This window comes from Chanodichthys erythropterus, chromosome 11 (genome assembly GCF_024489055.1).
Source record: "Chanodichthys erythropterus isolate Z2021 chromosome 11, ASM2448905v1, whole genome shotgun sequence".
NCBI classification, from domain to species: domain Eukaryota; kingdom Metazoa; phylum Chordata; class Actinopteri; order Cypriniformes; family Xenocyprididae; genus Chanodichthys; species Chanodichthys erythropterus.
Window position 1 is genome coordinate 32,182,404 of NC_090231.1, and position 26,471 is coordinate 32,208,874.

Genomic DNA, 26,471 nt, shown 5'->3' on the forward strand with positions numbered 1-26,471 from the left:
TAAAATGTTTTGCACATTTTGACACATCAATTTGATAGTTTCTGCTGCATGATTCTAAAATAAAGCATCAGTGCAGTCCACTTTCTGTTTGACAAGTTTAGAATCTCACTTCATTTGTACTGATGTCCTTGAGTGTACTGATGTCCTTGCTGGGAAAATAAAGTGTTAGAAAGCAATTAAGAACATTATGAATACCAACTCGAGATACAATTTGTCCACTAACATTTATACCCTAAACGAACACAGGACTTAACAATAAGGACTGCATGATTGCCGAGGGCCAGAGTTTCGGGTCAGTTGTCAGATGCTAGGGCAAGTGTTATTGTCACAGATGTTCATTGATCATTTTTTTTATGCCTTCCGATTTTTTTCTGTGCATCTGTGTGATGTACTGAACATTACAGTTGCAAATTATGCTGAAAAATGCCACCAAGATCAAGATTATTTGGCTTATGCACAAAATGTGAAGTTTCTTTGAATGCTGCAAATTAACCCAAAAATAAAAAAAATGGCATAATTTACTCACCCTCATGTAATTCCAAACATGTATGTCTTTCTTTTTTCTGCAGAACATAAATTAAGATATTTTGAAGATTATTGGCAATCATTTTGCTTCCCATTGACTTCCATTATATGAACAAAAAATGTAAATCAATGGGAAAAGTAACAGTTTGGATACCAGCATTCTTCAAAATATCCTCTTTCATGTTCCACAGAAGAAAGAAAGACATGCAGGTTTAGAACAACATGACAGTGAGTAAATTATGATAGAGATTTCATTTTTGGGGGAAATATCCCTTTAACATAACAAGTAGTAATAAAAACCTAATCAATTATTTGATGTAAAAACGTAAACTTAAATGTTCAAATATATAAATCTGTTTTTCTAACATATATGACCCTGGACCACAAAACCAGTCATACGGGTAATTTTTTTGGAATTGAGATTTATACATCATATGAAACTTGAATAAATAAGCTTTCCACTGATGTATGGTTTGTTACAATATTTTGCCGAGATACAACTATTTGAAAATCTGGAATCTGAGGGTGAAAAAAACGCCTTTAAAGTTGTCCAAATGAAGTCCTTAGCAACACATATCCACTCACAGAAATACATTTTTGATATGTTTACAGTAGGAAATTTACAAAATATCTCCATGGAACATGATCTTTACTTAATATCCTAAAGATTTTTGGCATAAAAGAAAAATCTATAATTTTGACCCATATATGCATTGCTGGCTATTGCTACAAATATACCCGTGCGACTTATGACTGGTGTAGTGGTCCAGGGTCACATATTTAATAATGTTACTAAAAGTAATAACATTTATCTGTGATGGCGCCAGCGGGAAAAATTCTTATTGTTGAGTCCTGAAGTGCAAACAGCAAACAAAGGCAACTGATGACTTACAGCAGCAGCAAAACAGAGAACAACATCATTAGTTTGAGCCCATTCTAATTTAAAGGCAGCTTTGTGAATATTTGTTGTGATCCACAAAAACAACAAAAAGTTAATGGATAGGTTTGACCTTATAACCCTGTAAACATTACTAGATACTCTAAATATTCATTCGCAAGCGTGGGCAACACGAAAAGCAGATTTACAGTACAGACACATGTACAAAACACACACATATTGAACACGCATGCACTCAAATACACATTTTACACACCACTTCAAGTTGACAACACTGTCAGCCACCAACAAAAATGTCCCTCTGAAATACATTTAGTCAAAACGGGTCTTCCATCTATTCTTGTACAACAAACAGGCTTATAGAGCTCTATCAGGAAGTGGGAGGGGTGTTCTGGGCCATGCACACAGTGGTTGGAACACCACGATTCATGACACACACAGAGTCTGCAGGCGGTTTGTGCCGGCCCAGCCGGGAAGCCTCTACAGACATGAAAAAGAAGAGAGACAACAGACAAGTTATTACCCAGACACCTAGAGAACAAAGACGGGTGAAGAGGGTGCGAGATGACGTGCGAGCCAGCGCAGAGGAGAGATGGAAAGGGTCAGGAGGAGTAGGAGGAAGGGATGAAAGGAGAGCAGAGGGTGACGTTAATGCGGTCTGCTAGCAGGCACGTTTAGCTGGCGTAAGGCAGGCTTTAGCATCATACCTCATTGAGCAGAGAGTATGTTGACACCGCTTGTTCAAAACTTCAGCTTGTTCACAGCATGCAGGTGTTTCACTGTTTCCTTCAAATGTTAATGGTTTAATTCATCACCATGCTCATCAGTGCAGTCTGCCATGCTGCTCCACCTGGAGACACATTTTTTTTGTTCCTTTTCATTTGCTTTTTCACCTTCCAATCCAGCTCTTTGTGCCTGTCAACTTCAGGTCAAAGAGAGTATTGGTGCAGAGAAACATCAATGGGAATCAATGGGAAAAAAACAAAAACCAAGCACGCTAACAAGTTTCATACAAAATTTATTTCATGCTATGATTGTAGTCATGTTTTCCTGTTTTTCTATGCAGTTATTGTTGCATAACCTAGTGCATGCATTTGTTTTCCCCCAAAGTTCTAAATTGCATACAATTCTCTTATAATGTAAATATACATCTGTCTTTTTTGCTTTTCTCTGTTTTAGTACCTAAAAGTAATGAGCGAAAACATCTCGACAGGATGCCATTTTTCTTATTTTTGATGTTTTTTCTCCAAAAATAACACTGTCAAAAGTTTGCACTTGATATGTGAAATAAACAGTTGCTCACGACAGTTTCCACAGGACCTATTCACTGATAATTATGACATAAAACAGAAAAATAACTCATTTTGCTCAGTTTTTTTTTCTCTATAAGATCCAGAATCACAAGCATGCCAGACAGAAACAAAGTCGAAAAGTGGAATTTACAATCTATCTCATGACAGTAACCACTAGTGTCTCATTCAGAATGTGAGGTCAATGTGACCAGAGCCGAGTCATGTGGTTAACAACAAAGACAGAATGAAACGAAGGAAATCTGTTGCTGAAATAAAGAACATCGTGTCTGAACATCTCATTATTCATGGCTACATGTCAATTCTGCAAAAGTCAAGAACTCTTGAAAGAAAATATTTGCTTTATACAGATATTCATAACAGATATAGAATATTTTCCTCTTTTTTTTTTTTTAATGTAACACCATGCAGCTCATGCTAAAATGAACAGGTAAGAGTCCACTACATCTGTCACTGCAGGTACTTTCATTAGTATTATGATTATAAAACTCATTTTGCTGGCTTCAAAGCCATCCATTCGTGTCACTCTGCAGTCGATGGTCCTTAAGGTCTTCCTTAAAAAAAGTCCTGGTCCGTGAGATCCCACACACAGTCGGAATCTGAATAAAAACGCTTGCCGCTGCGTCGACTGGCAACATCCTCAATTGTGCTCTTTTTCTCCCTACATGTACGTCCCTCCTTTGAATTCCAGCCTGAAATCCCTCCGGCCATTCTGGAGTCCAGCAAGGCTGGAGAAGGGAACCCAAGGTTTTGAGATGCTGCTGCCTTCTCAGGTCACTTTGAGCACCTCTGACTGCATATACTTAACTAGGGCAGTTTCCTCTTTGCAGGGATCTGCAGTAGAAAATACAGGGGAGGATGGGATTGCTCAGGGTCATCCAGCCATTGGGCCTTGTTTTCATTCAGCTCACAGAATGAGGAAGAAATGGGCTGAGAAAATAAGACTTCCTTTTTCTGTATGGTAAAAACGTTCATTTGGGTTGCTTTCGCAATCCAGGGCTAAAAAGTTTGGAGAAAGAGAGATGGACAGAAATGCACAGGGAGAATGAAAGAACTGCAGAGGAAGGAGAGACATTTGCCGGAGACAGCGGAGGAGAGGAAAAGGGAGTCCTGATACCTCCTACCTGGGGTCTCATTAAACAAGTGATGAAGAAAGAAGGGAGCAAGACTCCACTAGAGCAAAGGAAGTACAGCAAAAATTAAATGGGGAATCTAAACAAAAATGAAACTGAGAGAGGATAGAGATGGCTATTGTTTTGTCTTCCAGATGTCAGAAAGCATTTTATGCAAGAATGTACTCAGACGGGAGAGGATTTATGAGTAAATATTCATAAAAATGTCATGATTTATATCATTTGAAGGGAGGTTTTCCCTCATTAGATGGCAGTCTTTCTATCAGAAGTTTCCAGTTCTGAAGTGGTCCCTGGAAAAATAATGTGCTCTTAAAGAAAGGTTTACCTTCCTCATCCCCGTTCTTTTATTATGTCTGATAAACACTCGTAACTAGGGAATCCTTAAAAATTTCCCTGAGATCTTTTGGAGGTTTTCTTTCTCTGATGGCTTTGCATGAGTCAAGAGGCGGTGTATGTAAAGACAAGAAACAAGCAAAACGGACGGAAGAGGAGAGGAGGAGACAAAAACACAGCTCCAGAAGACAAGGACCAGAGAACAAGACAAACCAGACCAAATCAAACACTGCAGAGAACAGAAGGCAGCAGAGCAGGAGGAAGACCCAGGGAGACAGCTCTAACTACACCACTGCTCCATTTCTTAGAGAATGGAGGGGATTGGAGAATGGGACCGCCGCAGGAGAACAGGTGGGCCGCAGGACCCGGTGGACATCGATACTACCTCGGCCAGTGTTCGGGCCTTGCTGGTTATGGTGCCCAGGCTTCGGGACTTTTGATAACCTTGGTTTATTGGAGAGAAATGTGCACATGGCAGTTGCTGAGACTCAAAGGTTTAGTCTTGACATCTGTCAGTTTTCTCCACACCATGTTTGCTGCTATGGGTCAGGTTTAAAGGGTTTAAGATTGCATGCAATCTCTGTGTGAGGGCATGCAGAAAGATCGGTTGGTTAATCTGGCATTAGAGCGAGCAAAGAAGGCTGTGGATTGCAAGGCAAAGGTTTCAAGTTGAATTTAGCAGTTCACAGATTTGTTGATCTAGAAAATCAAATTAACTGAATTTGAAATTAAGGCAACCGAGAATCCAATCCATTGATTTGTCAGGGTCAGACTCTCAGTTTCAGGCACTTTTCCATAGTCTATATAAATGACTTACGCTATCATTTTGAGTCATTTTGACCAAAAAACATTTTCATTATATGCACAATGAAATGCATAATCTCTGCTTTCAAATGATATCGTTTTTATGTTTACAAACTGTTATCGAGATATAATCATTTAAATTGTGCCTGTCATGAAAAACAGTTGTTTTTTTTTCAGACTTGTTTTTCCAGAAATAGGACATTTATTCAAACATACAATAAACAATTAAAACATAATGCTAATATACTGCATATATTTAACAATATATTTACGATTTAAAAGCTATGCTATTTTTTTATGGTAAAAAGGTTTTAATTTATTAACACTCAAAAGTTATTCTTTGAATTAATGTAATTAAATCATGGGAAGGATTTCCGCGTGATTAAATGGCTTTCTTTCAGCATTAAGCACTTTTGTTAGGCTAACCTAAATTGCATAGATTGGATCAACTTAAGTAAATGAGTTGGTCCAAAACATTGCAAATTAGTTGGGCTGACACTCTTAAATTAAGCTGTACCCAACCATAGTAAATAAGTTGAATCAACCTTAATAAATTAAGTTGACCCAACATAAGTACATTAAATTGGAATAACAGAATAGCATAATGCTGAAATAAAACTTAATCAAGTGGAAATCCTTTCCATGATTTTTTTTTTTATGTTCGTTCAAAGAGTTATTTTTTTGAGTGTAGCAAGCTATGGGCAGTGAATGAATTTACTGGGGAAACTGTATGAATTGTTTTGTTGACATCTTTCTGCATTTATTGGCCGATTACTTGAGAGATTATGAAATAACAGATAAACTGAACATACCTCTGATGTTCATTCATTTTGGCTTATTTTGTGTGATACAACTATTAGTAAAAAGAAAGAGATGATCATATATGAATCTTAAAATGTACATAATTTGAAAGCAGAAGCATTGTTTTATTAAAAATGAAGAATTTTTGGCTTATCACTTTTCTCCACTAATGGCTCATTGCGACATTTGACTCAAAATGAAAGAGTGTGTCACATAATGTCAGTGGTGTATACTGCACACCATCTCCAACATATTCTTTGCCTTTGTGCAAAACCAAGTCTTCCCTTTCTCATCCAATACCACATAGGCATCAGGACAGATTGTGCAGCAAGGATCGTAAGACTGTCCCAACACATGCACAACATAATGCTACGGAAAGAAAACAGCACTCCGAAAAAGCACTACATGCGTGCACGCACGCACACACACCTCACACACATCTCTAAACTTACACAAACATATAAAAAACACAAAGACAAAGAAACACATTTGTTGGGAACAGTGTGTGTAGTTTTGCTCGGTGATGATATTGACCATCTTGTGTTGCTTTTGGCTGCGGGTAAGATCTGGAGTCAAACAGAGCATGCTCACACAGAGCAACATGTCATAAGACACAGACAGACAGCGTTACTGGTTAGAAAATGACCATGTTACAAATTGGTGGACGGTAACAGGATATTCTTTTGAATGTAATCAGAAATGGCCAGTTTATGTTGATGCTGTAGGTGGAAAGTTCCCTCTGTATGCGATCTGAAGTCTATATATAAACTACAACAGTGATGTCAGATGATATGAAAACGTGTTTATCTTAATATCACTACATTTGCTGTTGTTAATTGACAGCCTGTGAAGCTACATAGCGTGTAGGGGCCTTTGATTTATCTAAGGCTGCTGTGAGAGGTTTGAATGCTATGACTTATGACAGCGAAACAGGGATGGATATCAGGTGGTGACCCTGGCATGGCCGTCTTCTGGGCTGTGCGCCCAGCCTAGCTGCAGCAGTGGGTAACCCTGTGTGCCATGCGTCGGGCCGGCCGGCTCCGCCCCTGACCTCCCTGAGAACATTCCGGCTATGAGCCAATCGGGTAGCATAAGGAAGTCGGGAGAGAGGGAGAGATGGAAGGAGGTACAAACATAGAGACAGACGACAGGCATGTACAGTGGTGGAAGAAACAAGTAAAAAAACAAACAAACAACAAAGAAAAACAGAAAAAAGGGAATATTAAGGTTGGCCCCAGAAGGCAGTTGTATGTGTGTTAATATGAGTTTGACATAATGCAGCGTGGTGTGGAAAAAAAACTTATTTACAATATGTTAAAAGAGAAGAAGGTTGAAGAAATGTGGCTTGTGGAAGGATCTGAGCGTGCAGGGAAGGGTCTTTATTGGATATTCCCTGTCTAATCTTATTCACATATGAAAAATTTGACAGTAGTGTTTGATATTATAAGAGAACTAATGGAAATGATACTTTAAACAAAAGATGCAGTTTGTGACTGAGGAAATTTAAGTATAAATTTGGTCTTTTATTTAATTTGTGATAAAAATGGCAGCTTTGCATCATTGTTACTGTCTGTTGTGGGCGCGCTCTGCTTGTCTGTGTGCTTGGACTGTCTTTATTTACTGTGTAATGCACCTGATATACATTTGTTCATGTGCATGTGTATGTCAGACAACAGCCTCACGCAGAGATAACATACCCTTCCTCACTCGGGTGCCCGTGTTTGTAGATCGTCTGCCGACGTTCAGCAGAAAACATGGAGTGTCTCCCCGTGACTCGCTTGGGTTAAAGAGCTGGCCGTCCTCAGGGGAAATGGCTTGGTCTATGTGGGGACAATCCTCATTGGCCAGCGCTGCTTTCGCTGCCTCACCGTTCACTTTGGGATCTTCAAACACACAAGCACATGTAAGAACAACATGTAGCCATGGCAATACACCAAGGCTGATGCAAGCGAGGACGAGAGAGGGTAATGGGAAGCACAGCTTGTGACATGGATGTAAATCTGTGATGTATGCATGCATTTGAGGTGTAAATAAGCAGCTAGTGGTTTTGAAGCATACTCATTCAACAACAACAGTAATGTTCACCTGATACAGTGTTTCAGTAGGGGTTCTGGTTTAACTATGATGCTTAAACGTTTCTGGTAAAATACACTCCAAAAATAAAATTGGTTAATGTCTGAGAACCACTAAATTTGCTTTTTCACATGCTTTTCACAGGCTAGGCCACATAGGCCTTCACTTTACTCTATCTCTATCCATTGTTTAGATTAAAAGTCATTTTTAAGTAAAATCCAGTTCAAACTAATATTAAAAAACTAAAAGGTCCCAGGAATTTGTTAAGTTGTCTTTGATCATGTAAACTAACTGTTTTCATAATATGCAGTTAATAATATGCAATAGTAAAAATTACTATTGCATATTGTTAACTAGTAATAATAGTAATATGCAATAGTAAAAATATGGTGCAAAATAATAATGTGCAAAAGTAAAAATTAGTTTTTTTGTTTTCATAATTTCCATCCTATATATTCTATGTAATTTAAATTATCAACCAAATTAAAGGGATAGTCTCGATTCGTTTGGTCTGATCGCGCTCTGACAGCGGCAGTGATGTCTCGCGCATATACTTCAATGAGAGCTAGACATCACTGCCGTTGTCAGAGCGTGATCAGACCAAACGAATCGAGTGATGAACGCGGTTGGACATAGTGTTGTATTAGAGTTAAAAAATGATATAAATACTGTTCGGCTTCTCGCACAAACCGATCGTTTCGTGTCTTAGGACATCGATGTGTCGTCACGAGCCGCAGGGTTTAATTTGGATTTGTCTATGCAAGTTTTATTTACTCTTATAGTAGAAGTTCCCATCCACTAGCATTATTCTACTGAATAACAAAGTCACCTACATCTTGGATGCGCTGGGGGTAAGCAGATAAACATAATCTAACTGTATCCCACGTTTTTATCCATATATTTATTGTATGGGAATAAATTTAGCTGAGAATTAGAAAAAAAATCCAAACCTCTCTTGTTTTCAGCACTACATTTGACCAAACAGCAGGGTGCAGCTCTGGTTTTGTTCCAAAAAAAAAAAAAAGGAGGAGCAATGAATTATAGCCCCTAATATATAGAAACAGCTCATGGCAACCTGCCTTTTCACCTGTGAGCTCTCTGGCAGACAGAAGCTTCTGCTCAGTCGATTTACGCCTCATCGATCAGACCTGGGAGAGCACTGCCAAAGCTCCTCAGAGGAAAGAGCGCTGTGAACTATCATTTCTCCTACCTGGGCTTTCCATTGTATCCCCAACACTGATTCAAGCAGGCTCTTGCTAACATTTTAGTGTCAACAAAAGAGCATCTATCAGCAAGTACGTCAGGCTTCAACTTTGCGGTTATTCAAATGGGACAGGAGTCCTGTTGGTCATATTAGATGGGCTACATTTCATTATGGTCTATTGATAGATAGTACAACATGCATACCTTGGAGACACATGTGCACTATGGTGTACTTTACCATGGTGACTCAACAAATGATTAATAACTGCTTGAAGGGTCATTTCACCCAAAAATAAAATGAAAATTCTATCATCATTCACTCACCATCATGTCGTTCCTAACCTGTATGACTTCTTCCGTGGAATACAACAGAAAAAATGTATGTACTGGTTGTTCTTTTCCATTTACAATTTGCAATTACAGTGAATGGGGACTGGAGCTTTTAAGCTTCTAAAGGCATAGCAAAAGTATCATAGAGATATCATTAAAGTAGTCCATATGACTTGTACACTATATTTCAAGTCTTCCAAAGACATACAAAAGTTTTGTGATGAACAAACTGAATCAACTGGAAAGATTTAAAAGAATGATTTGTTCAACAATTCTTGTATAAACTCTGATATTTGCACCAAGGAGTCTGTTCTTCACACAAAGCTATCATTAAGCTTCTGGCTAGGAATTTAAATATATATAGAGCACAAGTCATATGAACCACTTTCATGATACTTTATGAAACAGCCCCAGGTCCTTTTCACTTTTATTATACATAAAAGAGCGGTCAGGATATTCTTCAAAAATAACAGAAGAAAGTCATACAGGTTTGGGATGGCATGAGGGTGAGTAAATGATGGCAGAATTTTCATTTTAGTAAACTATCCCATTAATTGGTGTTTTAATTCCCTTTAGGTCATGTTCTTCCAGAAAATAAAATATGAGGCTAAGCATGATCTCATATTGTCATTTGTCCAGTCTAGCAGGTTTAACTCTGCAACTATGAATAGAAAATAGAGAATTCTAAGAAATTTCAAGGCTGCTGATATTTGTATTTGTATATTCTGAGTGTGTTTATTCATGGGTCATGGTGTGTGCGCATTTATAGTATGAGCTAACTTAAACACACACACACACACACACACACACAGGAAAAGTTGTGAAGTGATACAAGCCTCTTAGATGGATGACTCATCTTTATGAATAATCTGATGAACAGGCATTCCTCTCACTCTCTCTACTGTTGTTTCTGTTTTTCTTACACTTTCCCACTGCAGGCAAAAAAAAACTGTTTCTCCATGATGGCCATTTAATGGCCAAGAAGTATTGTAAAACAAAGAAAAAAATCAAGCAAATATAAAGTCCCTTTTTCATTATATTAACAAATATTTTGTGGAGTGGCTGGTCACATGGCATTTACAGCTCAGGTGATTGACTTAAAAAGTTTCAAATATTGTTTGTAAAGTTATTTTAATATGCATACACAGTATACTTTTTTTTTTTTCTCATGTAAAATGCATTAGTAGAAAGTATTAGTCTGTATTGTCTGTATCCACATAAATTGTCATGTCTGAATGCTGGTTACTGATTCAGTGTTTGGTGCTGCTATGCCTGGTTTTGCCACCTGTCGCAGTCACATTTTTGATGTCTGTCAATTTCCTAGTCACAACACATGAATAATTTGTAACTTGTTTAAAAATGTATGAAATGTATAAGAATATATAGTACCATTAAATATAACTAAAATCTCAAAGGCATTTGAGACATTGGTAACACTTTAGAATAACTCACGCTATGAAGCATTAGTTAAGCATTAGTAAATAGTTAATTTATCATTTATAAAACATTAATAGACATTAGTAAGCCATTTATAAATACAGCTATAAATGCTTTGTTCTTGATTTATAAGCATATCTATAAAGAGTTTAATAATTGTATTTTCATACTTTATTAATGATCAATTTATCATTTCTAAATTATGTATTACATTATTCACAAAGCAGTAATTTAGGAGTTGTCAGTGGTTCATAAGATCATTTAGGAAGTGTAAGTAAATGATTAATAAAATATTTAAATGTACATTTATGCATCTTATTATTTAGACATATAGCATTAGTTACTCAGTGTGTTAATAAATGCTTTATTAACATATTCCTAGTGTCAAAACTACCTCGGTACTAACTTTAAAACATTAGAGAACAGCAGTGCAGAAGATCACTGAACCTTTAAATCTCATTTATAAAAGCTTTACAAAGCATAAACAGTCCTCACTTTAGATGAGCTCACAAAAATAGTTAACTGACCACTTCTAAATGTTTTATAATTACCTGAATTAATCATGAATTGCAGTAGGAATATGTGTTAATAAAACATTTATTAGCACACTAAGTAACTATTACTATGTGTCTAAATAATAAGATGTATAAATGAATGTTTAAATAGTTTATTAATCATTTACTTACACTTCCTAAATGAACTACTGACAACTCCTAAATAACTGGTTTGTAAATAATGTAATACTTAATTTAGAAATGATAAATTGATTATTAATAAAGTATGAAAATACAATTATTAAACACATTATATATATGCTTATAAATCAAGAATAAAGCAATTATAGCTGTATTTATAAACTACTTACTAATGTCTATTAATGCTTTATAAGTGATGAAATAACTATTAACTAATGCTTAACTAATGCTTCATAGTGTGCAGTTATTATAAAGTGTTACCGAGACGTTTTGTTCAGCTGGTTAGTGTATAGAATATAGAAAAAAATCATCCAATAATGATTCTCAATTCAATATTATGTGTACAGTATGTGTGGTTAAAGTGTATGAATACATGAAAATGGCTACATGATAACTGCAATAATGACTATATTTCTGCTGAAAAAAAAATTAAAAAAAATCCAAAGACTTCTACCTGCAGACAACGTGTTATCTCCTCAAGCAGCTCTATTTTTGAATGAATGAGAGCCTGCTCACTTTAAGTACACACACGGTCATTATTAATTACATATTTGAGGTAGAGCCCCAGTGAAGGACAGATCTGCTGGGACCCTGCTGCACCTGCCCTACTTCCTCACAGCTATTTCTGCTCTGAGTGTTTAACACTATCAAATCCTTCTCTTCACCAGTCCCCTCACTTTCTGCACTTCCCTCATTTTTATCAATTTATAAACCCCTTTCATATGACAGACCATAAAGTTTAGGCATCAATTCATATCATTGGCCACATACATAGTACATAATGGTTTTATGTTGTTCTGTACACACTGTTCAGTTGTTTATGGATTACTGGGAACAACTATTCTACAACCAAATTCAGTTTTGAAAAATTCACAAGCACATTTACAGTAAAAAAAAAAAAAATGTAGATTGTGCAGGATCACATATATGTGCATAGCATCTTCTTTGATTCTTTTCCAGCATTGACTGTATGATTTTAAGATCTTTTGGACATGCTTAGAGGAAAACTGAGGGTATCATACAGAACATTTGTGGTTGTATTCTGTACATTAACTGTATATTCTATTCCTCTACACAAACCCTATCCATCACAAAAAAAATTTGAATTTCAAAAAACACTGGTTCTGTTTTTTTTAAGCCATTTGGTTTATGAGGACACAGGAAGCATTTACGTTGTAAGCCATATAAGAACATACAGAGAGTGAGAGAGAGAGAGAGAGAGAGAGAGAGAGAGAATGAGTCAGTGGAGGAACATTATTAAAATGATGCAACTATTCCTTAAAATATACAGGGGTGCAGATTATATACACTATGTTGAACCCAAACTATGTATTAATGATAAATATTACAATATTTATATTCTGTGTTATCTTTAAATCTATGAATGACACCATTTTCAGTGAAATCAAGAGCAGCTCTTAAAATACCATTATGCTGGATGTGTTAAGTGTGAGTGGACCATTTTGAATAAAAAACAGGGCCAAAAGCATAATGATAATTACACAATTCATATTTCTCAAGAGACCTCAGATTTAGAAATAACTATACGACAGGGATGGATATAGGCACTGTCTATAGAGGACAGAGTGACTGTTGACTCATCTCAAACAGTGTGTGTGTGCGTGAGTGTGCGTGTGTGTGCGGCAGCGAGAGTGTTTGCTGTGTTTCTCTGCGGCCGTGGCCAATTCAACAGATGCTTTCGCTCTATGTGCTGGTGATTCTTACGGTTCTCTGCCCAAAGTCAAATGGATGGAGCTGATAATCAAGGCCTTTGTGCCATCTGTAAACTCATTTACAAGAGAGATTTAGAAAAGCTCCTCTAAAGAGAGAGGCAGGGAGAGAGAGAGAGAGAGAGAGAGAGAGAGAGAGAGAGAGAGAGAGAGACAATAAAGGAAAGGAACAATATCTATAGTTTTTTTAAGTAAAGAATGTAAAGACCAAAATTGAATTGGTTTCAATATGTATTATGCGTCTCGCTCTCATCTAAATTCTAAACATTACAAATGGTGCAGATGATCCCTAAAAAACAACCAGAGACATTTTATTCCTAAAAACCAGAGCACCAATTAACAGTAGGTCACGCGTTGATTTATACTGCATTCATCCTCAGACAATCTAACTGTGTGTGTTTTTGCAGTACCGTGTGAACAGCACAGGAGTCGTGCAAGGCGAGTGAATGACTGCAGCTCATTGCAGAGCGCGATTCCTATTGTGCGGTTGCTTGGACACTGTTGCCATAGCAACAGGCTCTAGTGCAGTGTAAAAATACAGAGATTGAAATAATAAAAAAATTGTGTGAAAACCCATCCTTTCACTTCATAACAAAGCTTTGTCTTAAACTAAAGGAAATTTAAAAACCCTATAAGGTATAGCCTTATAGGCTTTTCTGCCTTGTATAAATAACTGACATAGACATTGAGCTCTGTCTCTAATAGCATCATTATTCACTGAGTGAGTTCTCAAAGTTAAGTGTTTGTCACAAACTCTCACAACTATGGGATGATCCAATGATCCACCTTAAATGCTAAAGAAAGCACCGTTTGTGCTGTAGCTTTCAATGGAGTAACTCCTTTCTGCCTTTGTCTTTAGCTTTATATTTTAGGAAGTGGGTCACTCACAAAGGTATATATCATAATATTTGGGGGTCTTTGGCAGTAAAAGGCTTGAAAGCCCATTGATTATTCCATGTGAAGCCAGGATGTGATTATGCCATTTAGAAATAGGGGAAACCTTCCAGTCAGACTTATGAAGGAGTCACTCACAATTACTCTCTCACAGATTAATGAGAGATTCTTTACCCAGTCTGATCAGACACAGCCAACAAGCCCATCTCTTCACTTCTCTATTACAGCTATCCATATAATCTCCAAATTAAGGCACTCTCCACCACTTACTCATGGTGAGAATGCTGAGTGGAGTGGTTTGGAATATCTTATTTATGCTGGTCAGGCCCTCTTACTGTGTCACATTCACACATGAGTGCATGTGGTGGATAGGCAACAATGAATTTAATTCTTATTTACTTATCTAATTTGTAATTTTACCACAAAACTGAACTCAAACCAACATGAATAACATGGATACCATACCAGTGGTGGACGAAGTACGCAAATCAAGTAGGCTACTTGAGTAAAAGTACAGATACTATTAAAAGCGGGGTATGCCATTTTTCAAAAACGCTGTAGGACATTGTTGATATTTGAAATCACCCCAATCAAACCCACCCCTCCCTTCATTGATCTGCCTCCAAAACTCACCCTCCAATCCTAACCACCCCAATCACTCCTGGTATGCGAGGCGAGTGCACTAACAATGAAGCTAAACGCTACATTCTCTAGCGGTCGTCAGTGCACAGTGGTTTACAAACCAAAACAAAATAATGCTTCACGAAAAATAAAGTGCAGATGATGAACGAACGACAAGGAAGCACAAAAAATGAACGTACAGTACACAATAGTAAATACAAACAAGAGTGTGTTGTTAGTCGCCAACAGCACAGCAGCTCCAGTCAATCAACTCAACCTCAAACCCAGTGTTACTCACATGTGAAGCGGAATCAAAGCAGCCTCCATGTCTGATTTCAGGCCTTCCTGCTTAGCTCTCACCAGCACTGGAAAGCTTTTCTAATATTAACGTGGGTCCTAAAGCACTTGCCCAGTATTAAACCTTCATTCCAGTGATATTCTTCTTTTAAACTTAGACTTCAGTTTAGACTTCTTTTAAAGTCTTTTGTATTGTGTCTCATCTCTCTTTCTGTTTTTCTTCAAATCTCCCTCTTGCTCGTTCTGTTTCCTCGACCGTCATACTAGGGCTGCACGATTAATCGTAATCGAAACGAAATCACGATTTGGCTTAGTGCGATTATGACATCGCAAAGGCTGCGATTTTTAATGATATAAATATGTACACAGCGTGTTAGTATAGAGCTGCTCAGTAAATGACGCTCCATCTGAGAGCAAAGCATTAGAAAAAGCAACACACGTCAAATATACAAACTTTCCAAACATGAGAAGCCTTTATGAACATCTTATCTAACAAAAGACAACATTTAATGTGTTTTTACTCCAAACTCACTTCATAACGTCAGTTAAGTGTTTGAAATAGCATTTTGATTAGCATTGGATTATGAATATACTTTATTATTATGGAAATACCTGAGAAGGCTTGATGAAAACATGTAAACCATGTATTGTTGCAGTCGTCTGTTTATTTTATATTTTTTATTTTATTTTATGTTTAATAAATTTGAGTGTTTATACCTTCTTTTTATTCAGTCACAGTGATCGCATGATGCCCATTGGGAATTTCCTGGAACAGCGTTTGTTATATCGCGTATATTTGGAGTATTTGGAGTGTCTGCTCAAGGGCGCCCTCCAGCGTCCAGTATGAAACAGACATGTTTAGTGCCAAGTAAAGCTCACTCAATCCTATTCAGGGTAAAATAGGAAAAATAATTCCTCTCTCTATAGAACTTTGAGGAAAACACATAATTAATATGTTTTTCTTCAGCATACATAAGTGTACAGGTTGTTTTTTTTTTTATGTTTTTTTGTTTTTTGATTTTGTTTACCTCCTGACAAAAATGTTAAAAAAAAATGAGACAGATTTTTATCATAATAATATAATATTTGATAATAAATCCTTAGTGATTTATTAGACATACTGATTTATTAGACATACTGCTTGCATGTTAACAGGTAACGCCACATTTTGTCATACAAGGTTTAAATATTATTTTCTCATTATTATAGTTATATTTATAATTAAATACTAATGCTAAATAATTTAATAATGAAAGTTATTACAACAGTAATATTTCTTATTTGCCCTACGTCATACGCCCCCTAATGCTGATTGGTTACACGTTTGTTGTTGGTGTCGGCCCGACTAACTTCCAAACAATGTTTTTGAAAAATGACCTACTTCACCTTTAAAATATTTTTACTTGAGTAAAAGTGCAAAAGTACTTGATTTTTAGCATACTAATGTAAAGTATTAAAGGTGCCCTAGAGGGGCCTTTTCAAAAGATGTAATATAAGTCTAAGGTGTCTCCTGAATGTGTCTGTGAAGTTTCAGCTCAAAATACCCCATAGATTTTTTAACTGCCTATTTTGAGCCATTATTACATATGCACCGATTAAGCGTGCGGCCCCTTTAAATCTCCCTCTCCCTGCCCCCGCGAGCTCTCAACTGCCTTAAAGTTCACACAGCTAATATAACCCTCAAAATGGATCTTTACAAAGTGTTCATCATGCATACATCAATTCCTGTGAGTATAGTATTTATTTGGATGTTTACATTTGATTCTGAATGAGTTTGATAGTGCTCCGTGGCTAACGGGCTAATGCTACACTGTTGGAGAGATTTATAAAGAATGAAGTTGTGTTTCTGAATTATACAGACTGCAAGTGTTTAAAAATTAAAATAGCGACGGCTCTCTTGTCTCTGTGAATACAGTAATAAACGATGGTAACTTTAACCACATTTAACAGTACATTAGCAACATGCTAACAAAACATTTAGAAAGAAAATTTACAAATATCACTAAAAATATCATGATATCATGGATCATGTCAGTTATTATTGCTCCATCTGCCATTTTTCGCTGTTGTCCTTGCTTGCTTACCTAGTCTGATGATTCAGCTGTGCACATCCAGACGTCCTGCCCTTGCTTAATGCTTGCGAATGGGCTGGCATATGCAAATATTGGGGTCATACATATTAATGATCCTGACTGTTACGTAACAGTTGGTGTTATGTTGAGATTCGTCTGTTCTTTGGAGGTCGTTTAAACAAATAAGATTAAGAAGGAGGAAACAATGGTGTTTGAAACTCACTGTATGTTCAGTCATTTCCATGTACTGAACTCTTGTTATTTAACTATGCCGATGTAAATTCAATTTTTGAATCTAGGGCACCTTTAACAGTAAAAAGTTCTGATCAGTGAACTGTTACGTCCCTATGGACGTAGGGATTCATTTTGTTTTGTGAGTTGTGACTTGTGTATCTTTTTGTTTTTTTTCCATGTGTTCTGTTTTTTTTTGTTTTTCTCTATGCTGCTCTTGCTCCTCCTACTGTTTGCTTGACAGGCTCATGAGTGCCACCTGAATCCTGTTGTAGCTCGTTAAGTGGAGTATAAATGAAGCTGAAGACTTCCAGTCCAGGAGAGAGACTTTCCTCTGAGAGATACTACCATCTTCCGGTCCCAGTGTTGTTGGTTTTTATTTATATTGTTTTGCCTGTGGTGTTCAGGTAGAGAGCTGTATGTGAAGTGTTTCAGCTAATGGGTGTATACTTAAAACCTTACAACAATTAAGTGGGCTTCAGTTGACTGGTTTACCTGGGCTGTCTAGTGTTTCAACTAATTTTTCCAATCCTGAGACTTGTGTAAGCTGAACAGCATTGAGCTTTTCGGTTGATATATATTATATATATATGATATATATATGTTCATATATTTATTCTAGCCAAACAACTAATAAGAAAGATTAATGCATACATTTAAAATGTATGCTAATAAGCAAATGTTTTATTTTACTGCATACACTTGTTATACATGATCAAAACAAAACATTAAGCTATACTACACAAATAAAATATCAGTGTAAGTTACTGCTAATTCAAGTGTGCAAACCAGTGAAATAATATACCTTATAGGGTTTTTAAATTACATAAATTTTGAGCAAATATGTGGTGACAAATACTAAAAAATAAAAAATATAATGTACAGATGTCACATGGGCAAAATGTATTAACATTTCAAGAATAACGCTATGCAAACATAGTTTTATATCATTTGAAACCGCTACAGCAGTGGGGAAGATGCATAGGCAGCTCCAATGATATCCTTGTTGTTCTTGGCTCATTCTGACCATATCACTGAATCAGTGAAACGATGACTCAAGAACAGCTGCAATTGGATCAGTCCAATTCGCAAATTAATTATTCAGTGTTATTTTTGTGAACCAATTCAACAGGTTCATTGGAAAGAATGAACTTGTTCACAAATTGGACAGCACTCTTGCGTCGATTGCTTTAGTTCAAAAGGAATAATATGTTTTATGGAGTGTAGTGGAGTAAAAAGTACAATATTATGCTTTGGAATGTATTGAAGTAAAAATAAAAGTTTTCCATAGTACCATAGCATTAAAATCAGTATCCATCAGTGGTGAACATTAACAAAGTATTTCTGATTATAATGCTTACTGTTTATATTGAGAAAAAACAAAAACAAACATGTTAATCCACATTCCTGTCCTCCTCTAAAAGGCTATTAACTAGGCTACAAACACAAATATAAATGTAAAAATGCAAGCTATAGGTTATACATTAAGTGCATGGAAAAGTTTTAAAATATAAACATTACATTATTTAAAAAACTGTGTCTACATTGAGACTCGCTGTCTGGGCACACTTTTATAGAAATATAAATATATCTAGTACAGATACGAAAATAGCACTTAGATGCTCTAGTAAAAGGTTATGCACTGGGGAAAACACCTCTCAAGTGGTTAAACAGCATAAGCACCTGACAGGGCAACCCACCTGAAACTGCTTATGAGCTTTGAACCATTTAAGTTCCTGCTTTGGATGTGCACTTTTCATATAGCAGCTCACTCTGCCACCTTTTAAATGTGCGACACAAACTAAACTATTCGATAACGAAATTCATTGTTGTGTTTTTATTACAGATTAGTTGTTGCAGCCCTACTATATTCTTCTGTGGAATTTTCACTTGCTTAAAACCATTCAGCTATTTAGTTGCTATTTAGTTAACCATAGCAGTCAAACATGCTTAATGTCACAGAAGCAAACAAAAAATATTGCATAATGACATTTAAATAATATGTAATTAGGGCAATCTGATGGACAAAAACAAAAGCAAGCTGTTGAATGAGTGTGCTCCTGTTTGTCTAGGTGAATATAATTGATCCTCACAGGAGTCTAATGGAAAAACATATAGATATGCAAAATGTTGCACGGGGTATTGGTCGTTATGCAACCATAGTGAAGACTGTTTGTTTCTTTGCGCATCTTTGTAAAGAGGCTGAATAGAATGCAGTGCAATGAGATTTTATAATGTCTCCAGATGGTTGAGCTGTATTTGAACGATTCCCAAATGAGAGATTTTGAAAACAGGTTACATGTGTGATTTCAGGCTGGTCTAGAAACATGGTGAGGTGGAAGGGAAGAAAAGGTGAGTTAAATCTAATTTCTGTGCTTAAATGTGCTCTATGATATTAATTCAGAAGGATATTACTAAAACAAGTGTCCTACCTGCTCTGTTCATTTCTAAAATCTCCTCCTGGGCAGCGAGAGCGCAATGCTCACTTTGTGGACTGTGGTGGGGTGAGTTCATAGCAGACTTACAGTAATTTGGTGAGCCAAGCTGGGGGGCACGGGGAATATGCTTGTTCTTTTTCTTTGGTAGCTTCTGCTTAGCCATGGCTAGAGAGTAGTACATCCCAAAGTTATTGACGATGACAGGCACAGGCATGGCAATGGTTAATACACCCGCCAGAGCACACAAAGCACCAACCAACATGCCTGACCAAGTCTGAGGATACATGTCTCCGTAGCCCAATGTGGTCATAGTCACAACAGCCCACCAGAAGCCAATTGGGATGTTTTTGAAGTGGGTGTGCTCGCTGGCACGAGGGTCATTGGGATTGGCACCGATTCGCTCGGCGTAGTAGATCATGGTGGCAAAGATGAGCACTCCGAGTGCAAGAAAGATGATAAGCAGGAGGAACTCATTGGTGCTGGCGCGGAGAGTGTGTCCCAGTACACGCAGACCCACAAAGTGTCGCGTCAGCTTGAAGATTCGGAGGATCCGAACAAATCGCACTACTCTGAGGAAACCCAAAACGTCCTTTGCTTCGGAACCAGACAGCCCGCTCAGGCCCACCTCCAGGTAAAATGGCAGGATGGCCACAAAGTCTATGATGTTTAGGGTGTTTTTGATGAATTTCTTTTTGTCTGGACAGAAGGTGACACGCATGAGGAACTCAAAGGTGAACCACACCACACACACTCCCTCGATGTAGGTTAGGTAGACCACCGTCTCTGTCTCCAGGTGAAACTTGGAGCTGTTGTCATGAGGGTTAATAGATGTGCGGTTAATGATGGGATTGAAGGCCTCGTGTGTCTCCAGGCAGAATGTGGTTATGGAAACCAGTATGAAGAACAGCGAGGCAAATGCCACCCACTGCAGCAGAGAAAGAGAGAGAATGGAAAAACATAATGTTAATTTAAAAAAACTTTAGTTTGCATCCAAAAACAACTTCCCAAAGAGGCAGGAGTGTACATACTATACCTTTACTGGTTATGACCACTGTCAGTGCCACACAACACTAATTGATTTGAATAGATGGTTTTATTTTTTAGCTTAGAGCTGACAGACATATACTAGCCAAAGGTGTCTGATAGGGGCTTTGAGGTTGGTAAGATTTTTAAAAATGTTTTTGAAATAAGTCTCTCAAGTCTGCAAAAATAGTCAAAACAGTAACATTGTGCAATATTATTACAATTTAAAATAATTAGAAGTTTCTATTTGAATATACTTTAATATGTAATTTATTCCTGTAATGGCACAGCTGAATTTTCAGCAGTCTTCAGTGTCATGATTCTTCAGATATCATTCTAATATGCTGATTTGGTGCTCAAGAAACATTTATTATTCTCAACATTGAAAACAATTGTGCTGCTTATCTTGTGAAAACTTTTTTTTCAGGATTTGTTCAAAATTTAAATTTAATTTAAATACATATTTTGTAACAGTATAAATGTCATTTCTGTCAAAAAATTATTAATTTACTTACTGAACCTGTAATTCTGCTTATTGTCAAAAGATTACTGAAAAGCTCAGTCTGGCATCCTGACATCTATTGAAAAAACACTCTCAAACCAAGCTAAGGAAAAGCAAATTAATAGATAGAAGTGGTCCTCTGTTGGGTCTATTATGATTTTGATATGATTGTCAATTCTATTCATATAAGTCAAGTCAAGTCAAGTCACCTTTATTTATATAGCACTTTTTACAATGCAGATTGTGTCAAAGCAGCTTTACATTGATAACTGGTACATAATTTGGCTGCACAGCAGCTCTTAAATAATAGTGTCAATGCAGGCAGATCAAAGCACTGTTGAATAAATGTCAAGAATACTATTGAATATCAAATGTCAAGTGTCCCCAACTAAGCAAGCTAAAGGCGACAGCGGCAAGGAACCCAAACTCCATCCATTTATGACAAAACAGATATAAAAATCAAAGGTACATTTATTAAAAAAAGAAAAAAGTTTTATGTTTTATAATATGTAGGTCCTATGTGTTTATTGTTATAGCAATGTTAGCCAGGAAAAAAACACTTCAATTCTGTGACACTGCTTATCGCAGGGCATCCCCCTGCGGCCTCTTCCTCCACTCTGTTGCAGCCTCAGCAGCAGCCTTCACCTAGGCTCCAACATTGAGCCCTCCGCAATGTCCAAGCGGCAACCCAGAGATGGAGGGAGCTGCTCTTGTCCTGCATGTGGAGATTGCAGTCCTACTGACAAAGGACGTGATAGAGCCGGTCCCTCCAGCCGACATGAGTCCAGGGTTTTACAGCCCATAGTTTATTGCGCCCAAGAAAGACGGTGGGTTACGACCGATCTTGGATCTGCGAGTCTTGAACCAGGCCCTTCACAAGCTCCCGTTCAAGATTTTGATGCAAAAACGCATTATCACGTGCATTCGCAACCAAGATTGGTTTGCAGCGATTGGCCTGAAGGATGCATACTTTCATGTCTCGATTCCACAGACCACACAGTGTATGTCAGTACAAGGTCCTCCCCTTCGGGCTATCCCTGTCACCCCACATCTTCACGAAGATTGCGGAGGCTTAACAAGCTTACCCTGTTAAAGGAGGTAGGCATTCGCATCCTCAACTATCTCAAAAACTGGCTCATACTGGCCCAGTTGTGAAATCAGCTATGCAAACACAGGGACCTGGTGCTCAGTCATATCAGGCGTTTGGGGCTTCAGGTTAACTGGGAAAAGAGCAAACTCTCCCTGTGCAGAGAATCTCTTTTCTTGGTGTGGAATTGGACTCAGTCAACATGACAGCATGCCTCATGAATGAGCGAGCCCAGTCAGTGCTGAACTGCTTGAATTTGTTCAGAGGCAGGACAGCGGTTCCACAAGAACTGTTTCAGAGGCTCCTGGGGCATATGGCATCTGCAGCCATGGTCACACCATTCGAATTGCTTCATATGAGACTGCTTCAGCTCTGGCTTCATGACCTTGTCCTGAGATGGGCACGGCACTGTGGCACACATTGAGTGGAAATCACTCCAATCTGTCGCCATACGTTCAGTCCGTGGTCGGACCTTGCTGTTCTACGGGCTGGAATGCTGTATGCAGTTGGCAAGCAGCAGCGGGCTCCTGGACAGGACCTCGTCTGCAGTGGCATATCAGTTTCCTCAAGTTGCTAGCAGAACAACTTGCCCTCCGCCAGTTTCTGCCATTGCTGTGGGGCAAACATGTGCAGGTCCATACCGATAACACATATACTGTTGCATACATCAAGGCACCTACCTCCAGGGGTAGTTCAGCGAGAGTCCCCTCAACAAGGCGCCTTTACACTTTGAAGTGGAACCTCTTTGTTGCTTGGTTTTCTTCCCGTATGGAAGACCCCGTAGATGCCCAATCAATGTTGTGCTTTATTTTTTGCAAGATAGGTTGGAGTGAAAGCTGTCTCCATCCACCCGAAAGTGTATGTTGCCACTATTGCTGCATATTACTATGCAGTAGACAGTAAGTCTTTGGGGAAACACGACTTGGTGGTCAGGTTCCTGAGAGGTGCCAGGAGACTGAACTCTCCTTGGCCAAACCTCCTCACCTCTTGAGATCTCTCTCTGGTCTTGACAGCCCTGCAGAGAGCTCCCTTTTTGCCTTTACAGTCAGTGGACATAAAGATCCTGTCCCTTAAGACAGCGTTCCTAACTGCGCTCACATCCATCAATAGAGTGGAGCACCTGAAGGCATTTTCGGTCAACAAAGTAAATCGGGCTGGCTGACTTTCACATCATCACGAGAACCCGGCCTGGATACATGCCCAAAATTCCCACCACCTCTTTCAGAGACCAGGTGGTGAAAGGCTGTCTCCAAACAGAGGTTGGCCAACTGGATAGTGGATGCCATTGTCTTGGTGTACCAATCACGTGCCCCCTTGGAGTGGGAGCTCACTCAACAGGAAGTGTTGCTTCCTTCTGGGCGTTGGCACACAGCACCTCTCTGGCAGACATATATAGAGCTGCAGGCTGAGCGATACCTAAAACATTTGCGAGATTCTACAATCTCAGAGTGGAGCCATTGTTTTCCCAGTGTGTTGTGTACAAACAGGTAATGTGCAGGAAGGATGGATCTGTGTCTCGCTTGCTGCGCCATTCCCCACTCAGGATGAGAATGAGCGCTTATGTTGACTTCCCTGGCTGGTGAACCCTGGAGAGTTCCTCCAGAATCCTCAGCAGTCAGATGTGGTGGAGGCATTTTACGCCATGTCTAGTACAGGGGTTCCCAAACTTTTCAGCCCACAACCCCCAAAATAACAATGCCAGTGACTCGCGACCCCCACTATCCTCGGAGGTGGTTAAAGTATAGAAACATTGTGCGCAATGGCGCACATGCACTAACGCCTGTTTCACACATACTCTGTTTGCAGTGCGCATTTTTTTTCTGTGCCTATATTAACGGATTAGAGCGTTCACACTGCACGCGGATGCAGTCCGGCAGTGCGTTCCAGGAGCGGTGTGTCTGCAGCAGTGCAGCGATCGTTTCCACGCTGAGTCTATTTTTGCTGTACTGCACAGTACTGAATTAAAATGATAGTGCATTGTTTGCATTAAAATAAACATTGACACGAATAAAATAGTAATGTCACCATAGATGCATATAATTTAAAGTCTCTGTTACACAGTTTACACATGGCTTTTTTTGCTTTGGGTAAAGCAAGGAAAATGGCACCTTACCTGGCATTTAGGTGAACAAGGAGACATAAACGATAGCACTCGTCTCTTCATGAAGGTGGAAAAACAAAGTTCTTTATGACCTGAGGGATTTCTTGTAAAAAGATTTTAAAGGAAAGAAGAGACGAGAGTTGCCTGTTTTTGTCTATTTTAAGTTTTATTTGTTTTTACATAAACATAAATCTTATGTTTAAATGTTTTGCCACTTGCATGAGCAATATAATATATATAATATAAATATTAATATTAATATTAATATTAATATTAATATTAATATAAAGTAATGAAATGAATAAAACATTTAAATGTAGTGCGTTTAAACGTGACATCAAAAAGAATTGCAAAGCTGACACGCCATGTTCAGTAACAACTTTTGGATTTGAAATAAAAATAAGTAAATGTTGTGTTTGTGATATACAGCCATGGATCAGTTGCGCACTGCAAACGCGGCATATGTGAAAACACAATAGCGTGTACTGCATATTATGTACTGCAAAGACATGACGGTGGTGCTTCTCTGCTCTCCTCTGCTGGCCTCCCTGCGTTGTCTTTTTTGGTCGATAATAACCAACGTTTCATTTCGAAAAAAATAATATCCAAAGCTTAAAGCCTAAAGAATTACCTACGTGCACATGTCTGAATGTTTAACATGGTGCTGTAAATTGACCTGCTGCAACTGATGCTGTTGCTAATATGCCGTTAATCTGACATAATCACCTCAGGAGTCACGGTTGAGAGGAAGGAAAATCGAAAGGTTGATGGCTTTTTTATTTGCATGGTTTAACTACTTTTTTTAGTTTTTTGTTACAATTATTGATAAAATATGCCATTTCTAATCATTTAAAAATGTTTTTTTATTTTTATTTCTGGAAATCATCTCGCGACCCCTCCCTCGCTGTCTCGCGACCCCCACTTGGGGAACCACTGGTCTAGTACTTGTGTGTTATGCCCGGTTAATCACCCCCTGTATTAGACTAGATGCCCATATGTTGTTGTTCCCCCCTCTGGGTGACCCCATATGTGTATTCCACGGTACGGCTTCCCGGTTGGTGACCGCTTGTCTTTCCCTTGGCAGAGTTCACTCAGCCATCTATGTTACGGTATTGACTCCACCCCTGCATAGGCGGGATCTTACATATTTAGTACTGCCCTTGTCGATCCATATGAGTATTTTCCACATGTTACTTCCCTGTGGACAGAATGTCAAACGTGACTGACTGAAAGGGAACATCTGGGTTACTATTGTAACCCCCATTCCCTGAAGGAGGGAAAACTTAATTTGAGTATCTGCATGTTGCCTTATATACCCGGATGCAGGGGAGCGGCTGCCATGCAGATGTCACTTGCCAATCTGCATTGGCTTGTTTTGTTACTACTCAAAGGTGATTGGGGCTCTCAGGCAATTTCCGAATTCATCAGTCACTGTCTCGGTACCCTCCTTCAGGGAATGGGGGTACAACGGTAACACAGATGTTTTCTATATACAAGTTGGAAACAATGTATCCAACCATCTAAACAAAACCAGCGATGATAAAACTAAGCAAGAAAGATACTAGCAGTAATTTCAGGATCTCAAAGATGCTTTAGAAGTGTTGTGATGAGCACAATGAAGGAACAATAAACAAATAACTGATAATAACAGACAGATCATGGGACCTGAATCACTTTTTCTTTCACTCACACCCTCTCACTTGTTCACTCACTATGCTATACTGCACACTACAGTGAAAATAGCAATATGATATGTCACTTCTCTGTTTCTTTGTTTTATTGCATCTTTTATGCCCTATTAGTCTAGTAGTCCCACGGCTAAATAAATATGGACTGTTACTCCATTGCTCTTCTCTGAAAGGTGATGGTGAACTGAGTTTACAAAATATAAGCTCACCAAGTTAACAAAATGTATGCTATCATACACTGTATT

General features: G+C 38.2%; 1 protein-coding gene across 4 annotated transcripts in view; it reads right to left on the reverse strand.

Annotated features, from left to right (window-relative positions):
- Positions 1-3,502: 3,502 nt before the first annotated feature.
- Positions 3,503-26,471, reverse strand: part of kcnc1a (potassium voltage-gated channel, Shaw-related subfamily, member 1a) — a 57,307-nt gene continuing 34,338 nt past the window's right edge. The window contains exons 2-4 of one of the 4 annotated variants that reach the window (XM_067400761.1): positions 19,820-20,750; positions 7,502-7,687; positions 3,503-3,567 (exon numbers count right to left, since the gene is read on the reverse strand). In XM_067400761.1, coding sequence (XP_067256862.1) covers positions 3,503-3,567; positions 7,502-7,687; positions 19,820-20,750 — 1,182 coding nt within the window. Of the gene's footprint in view, positions 3,568-4,503; positions 4,644-6,746; positions 6,875-7,273; positions 7,688-19,819; positions 20,751-26,471 lie in introns of those variants that run through there. The other 3 variants (XM_067400759.1, XM_067400760.1, XM_067400762.1) reach the window with 3 other exon arrangements.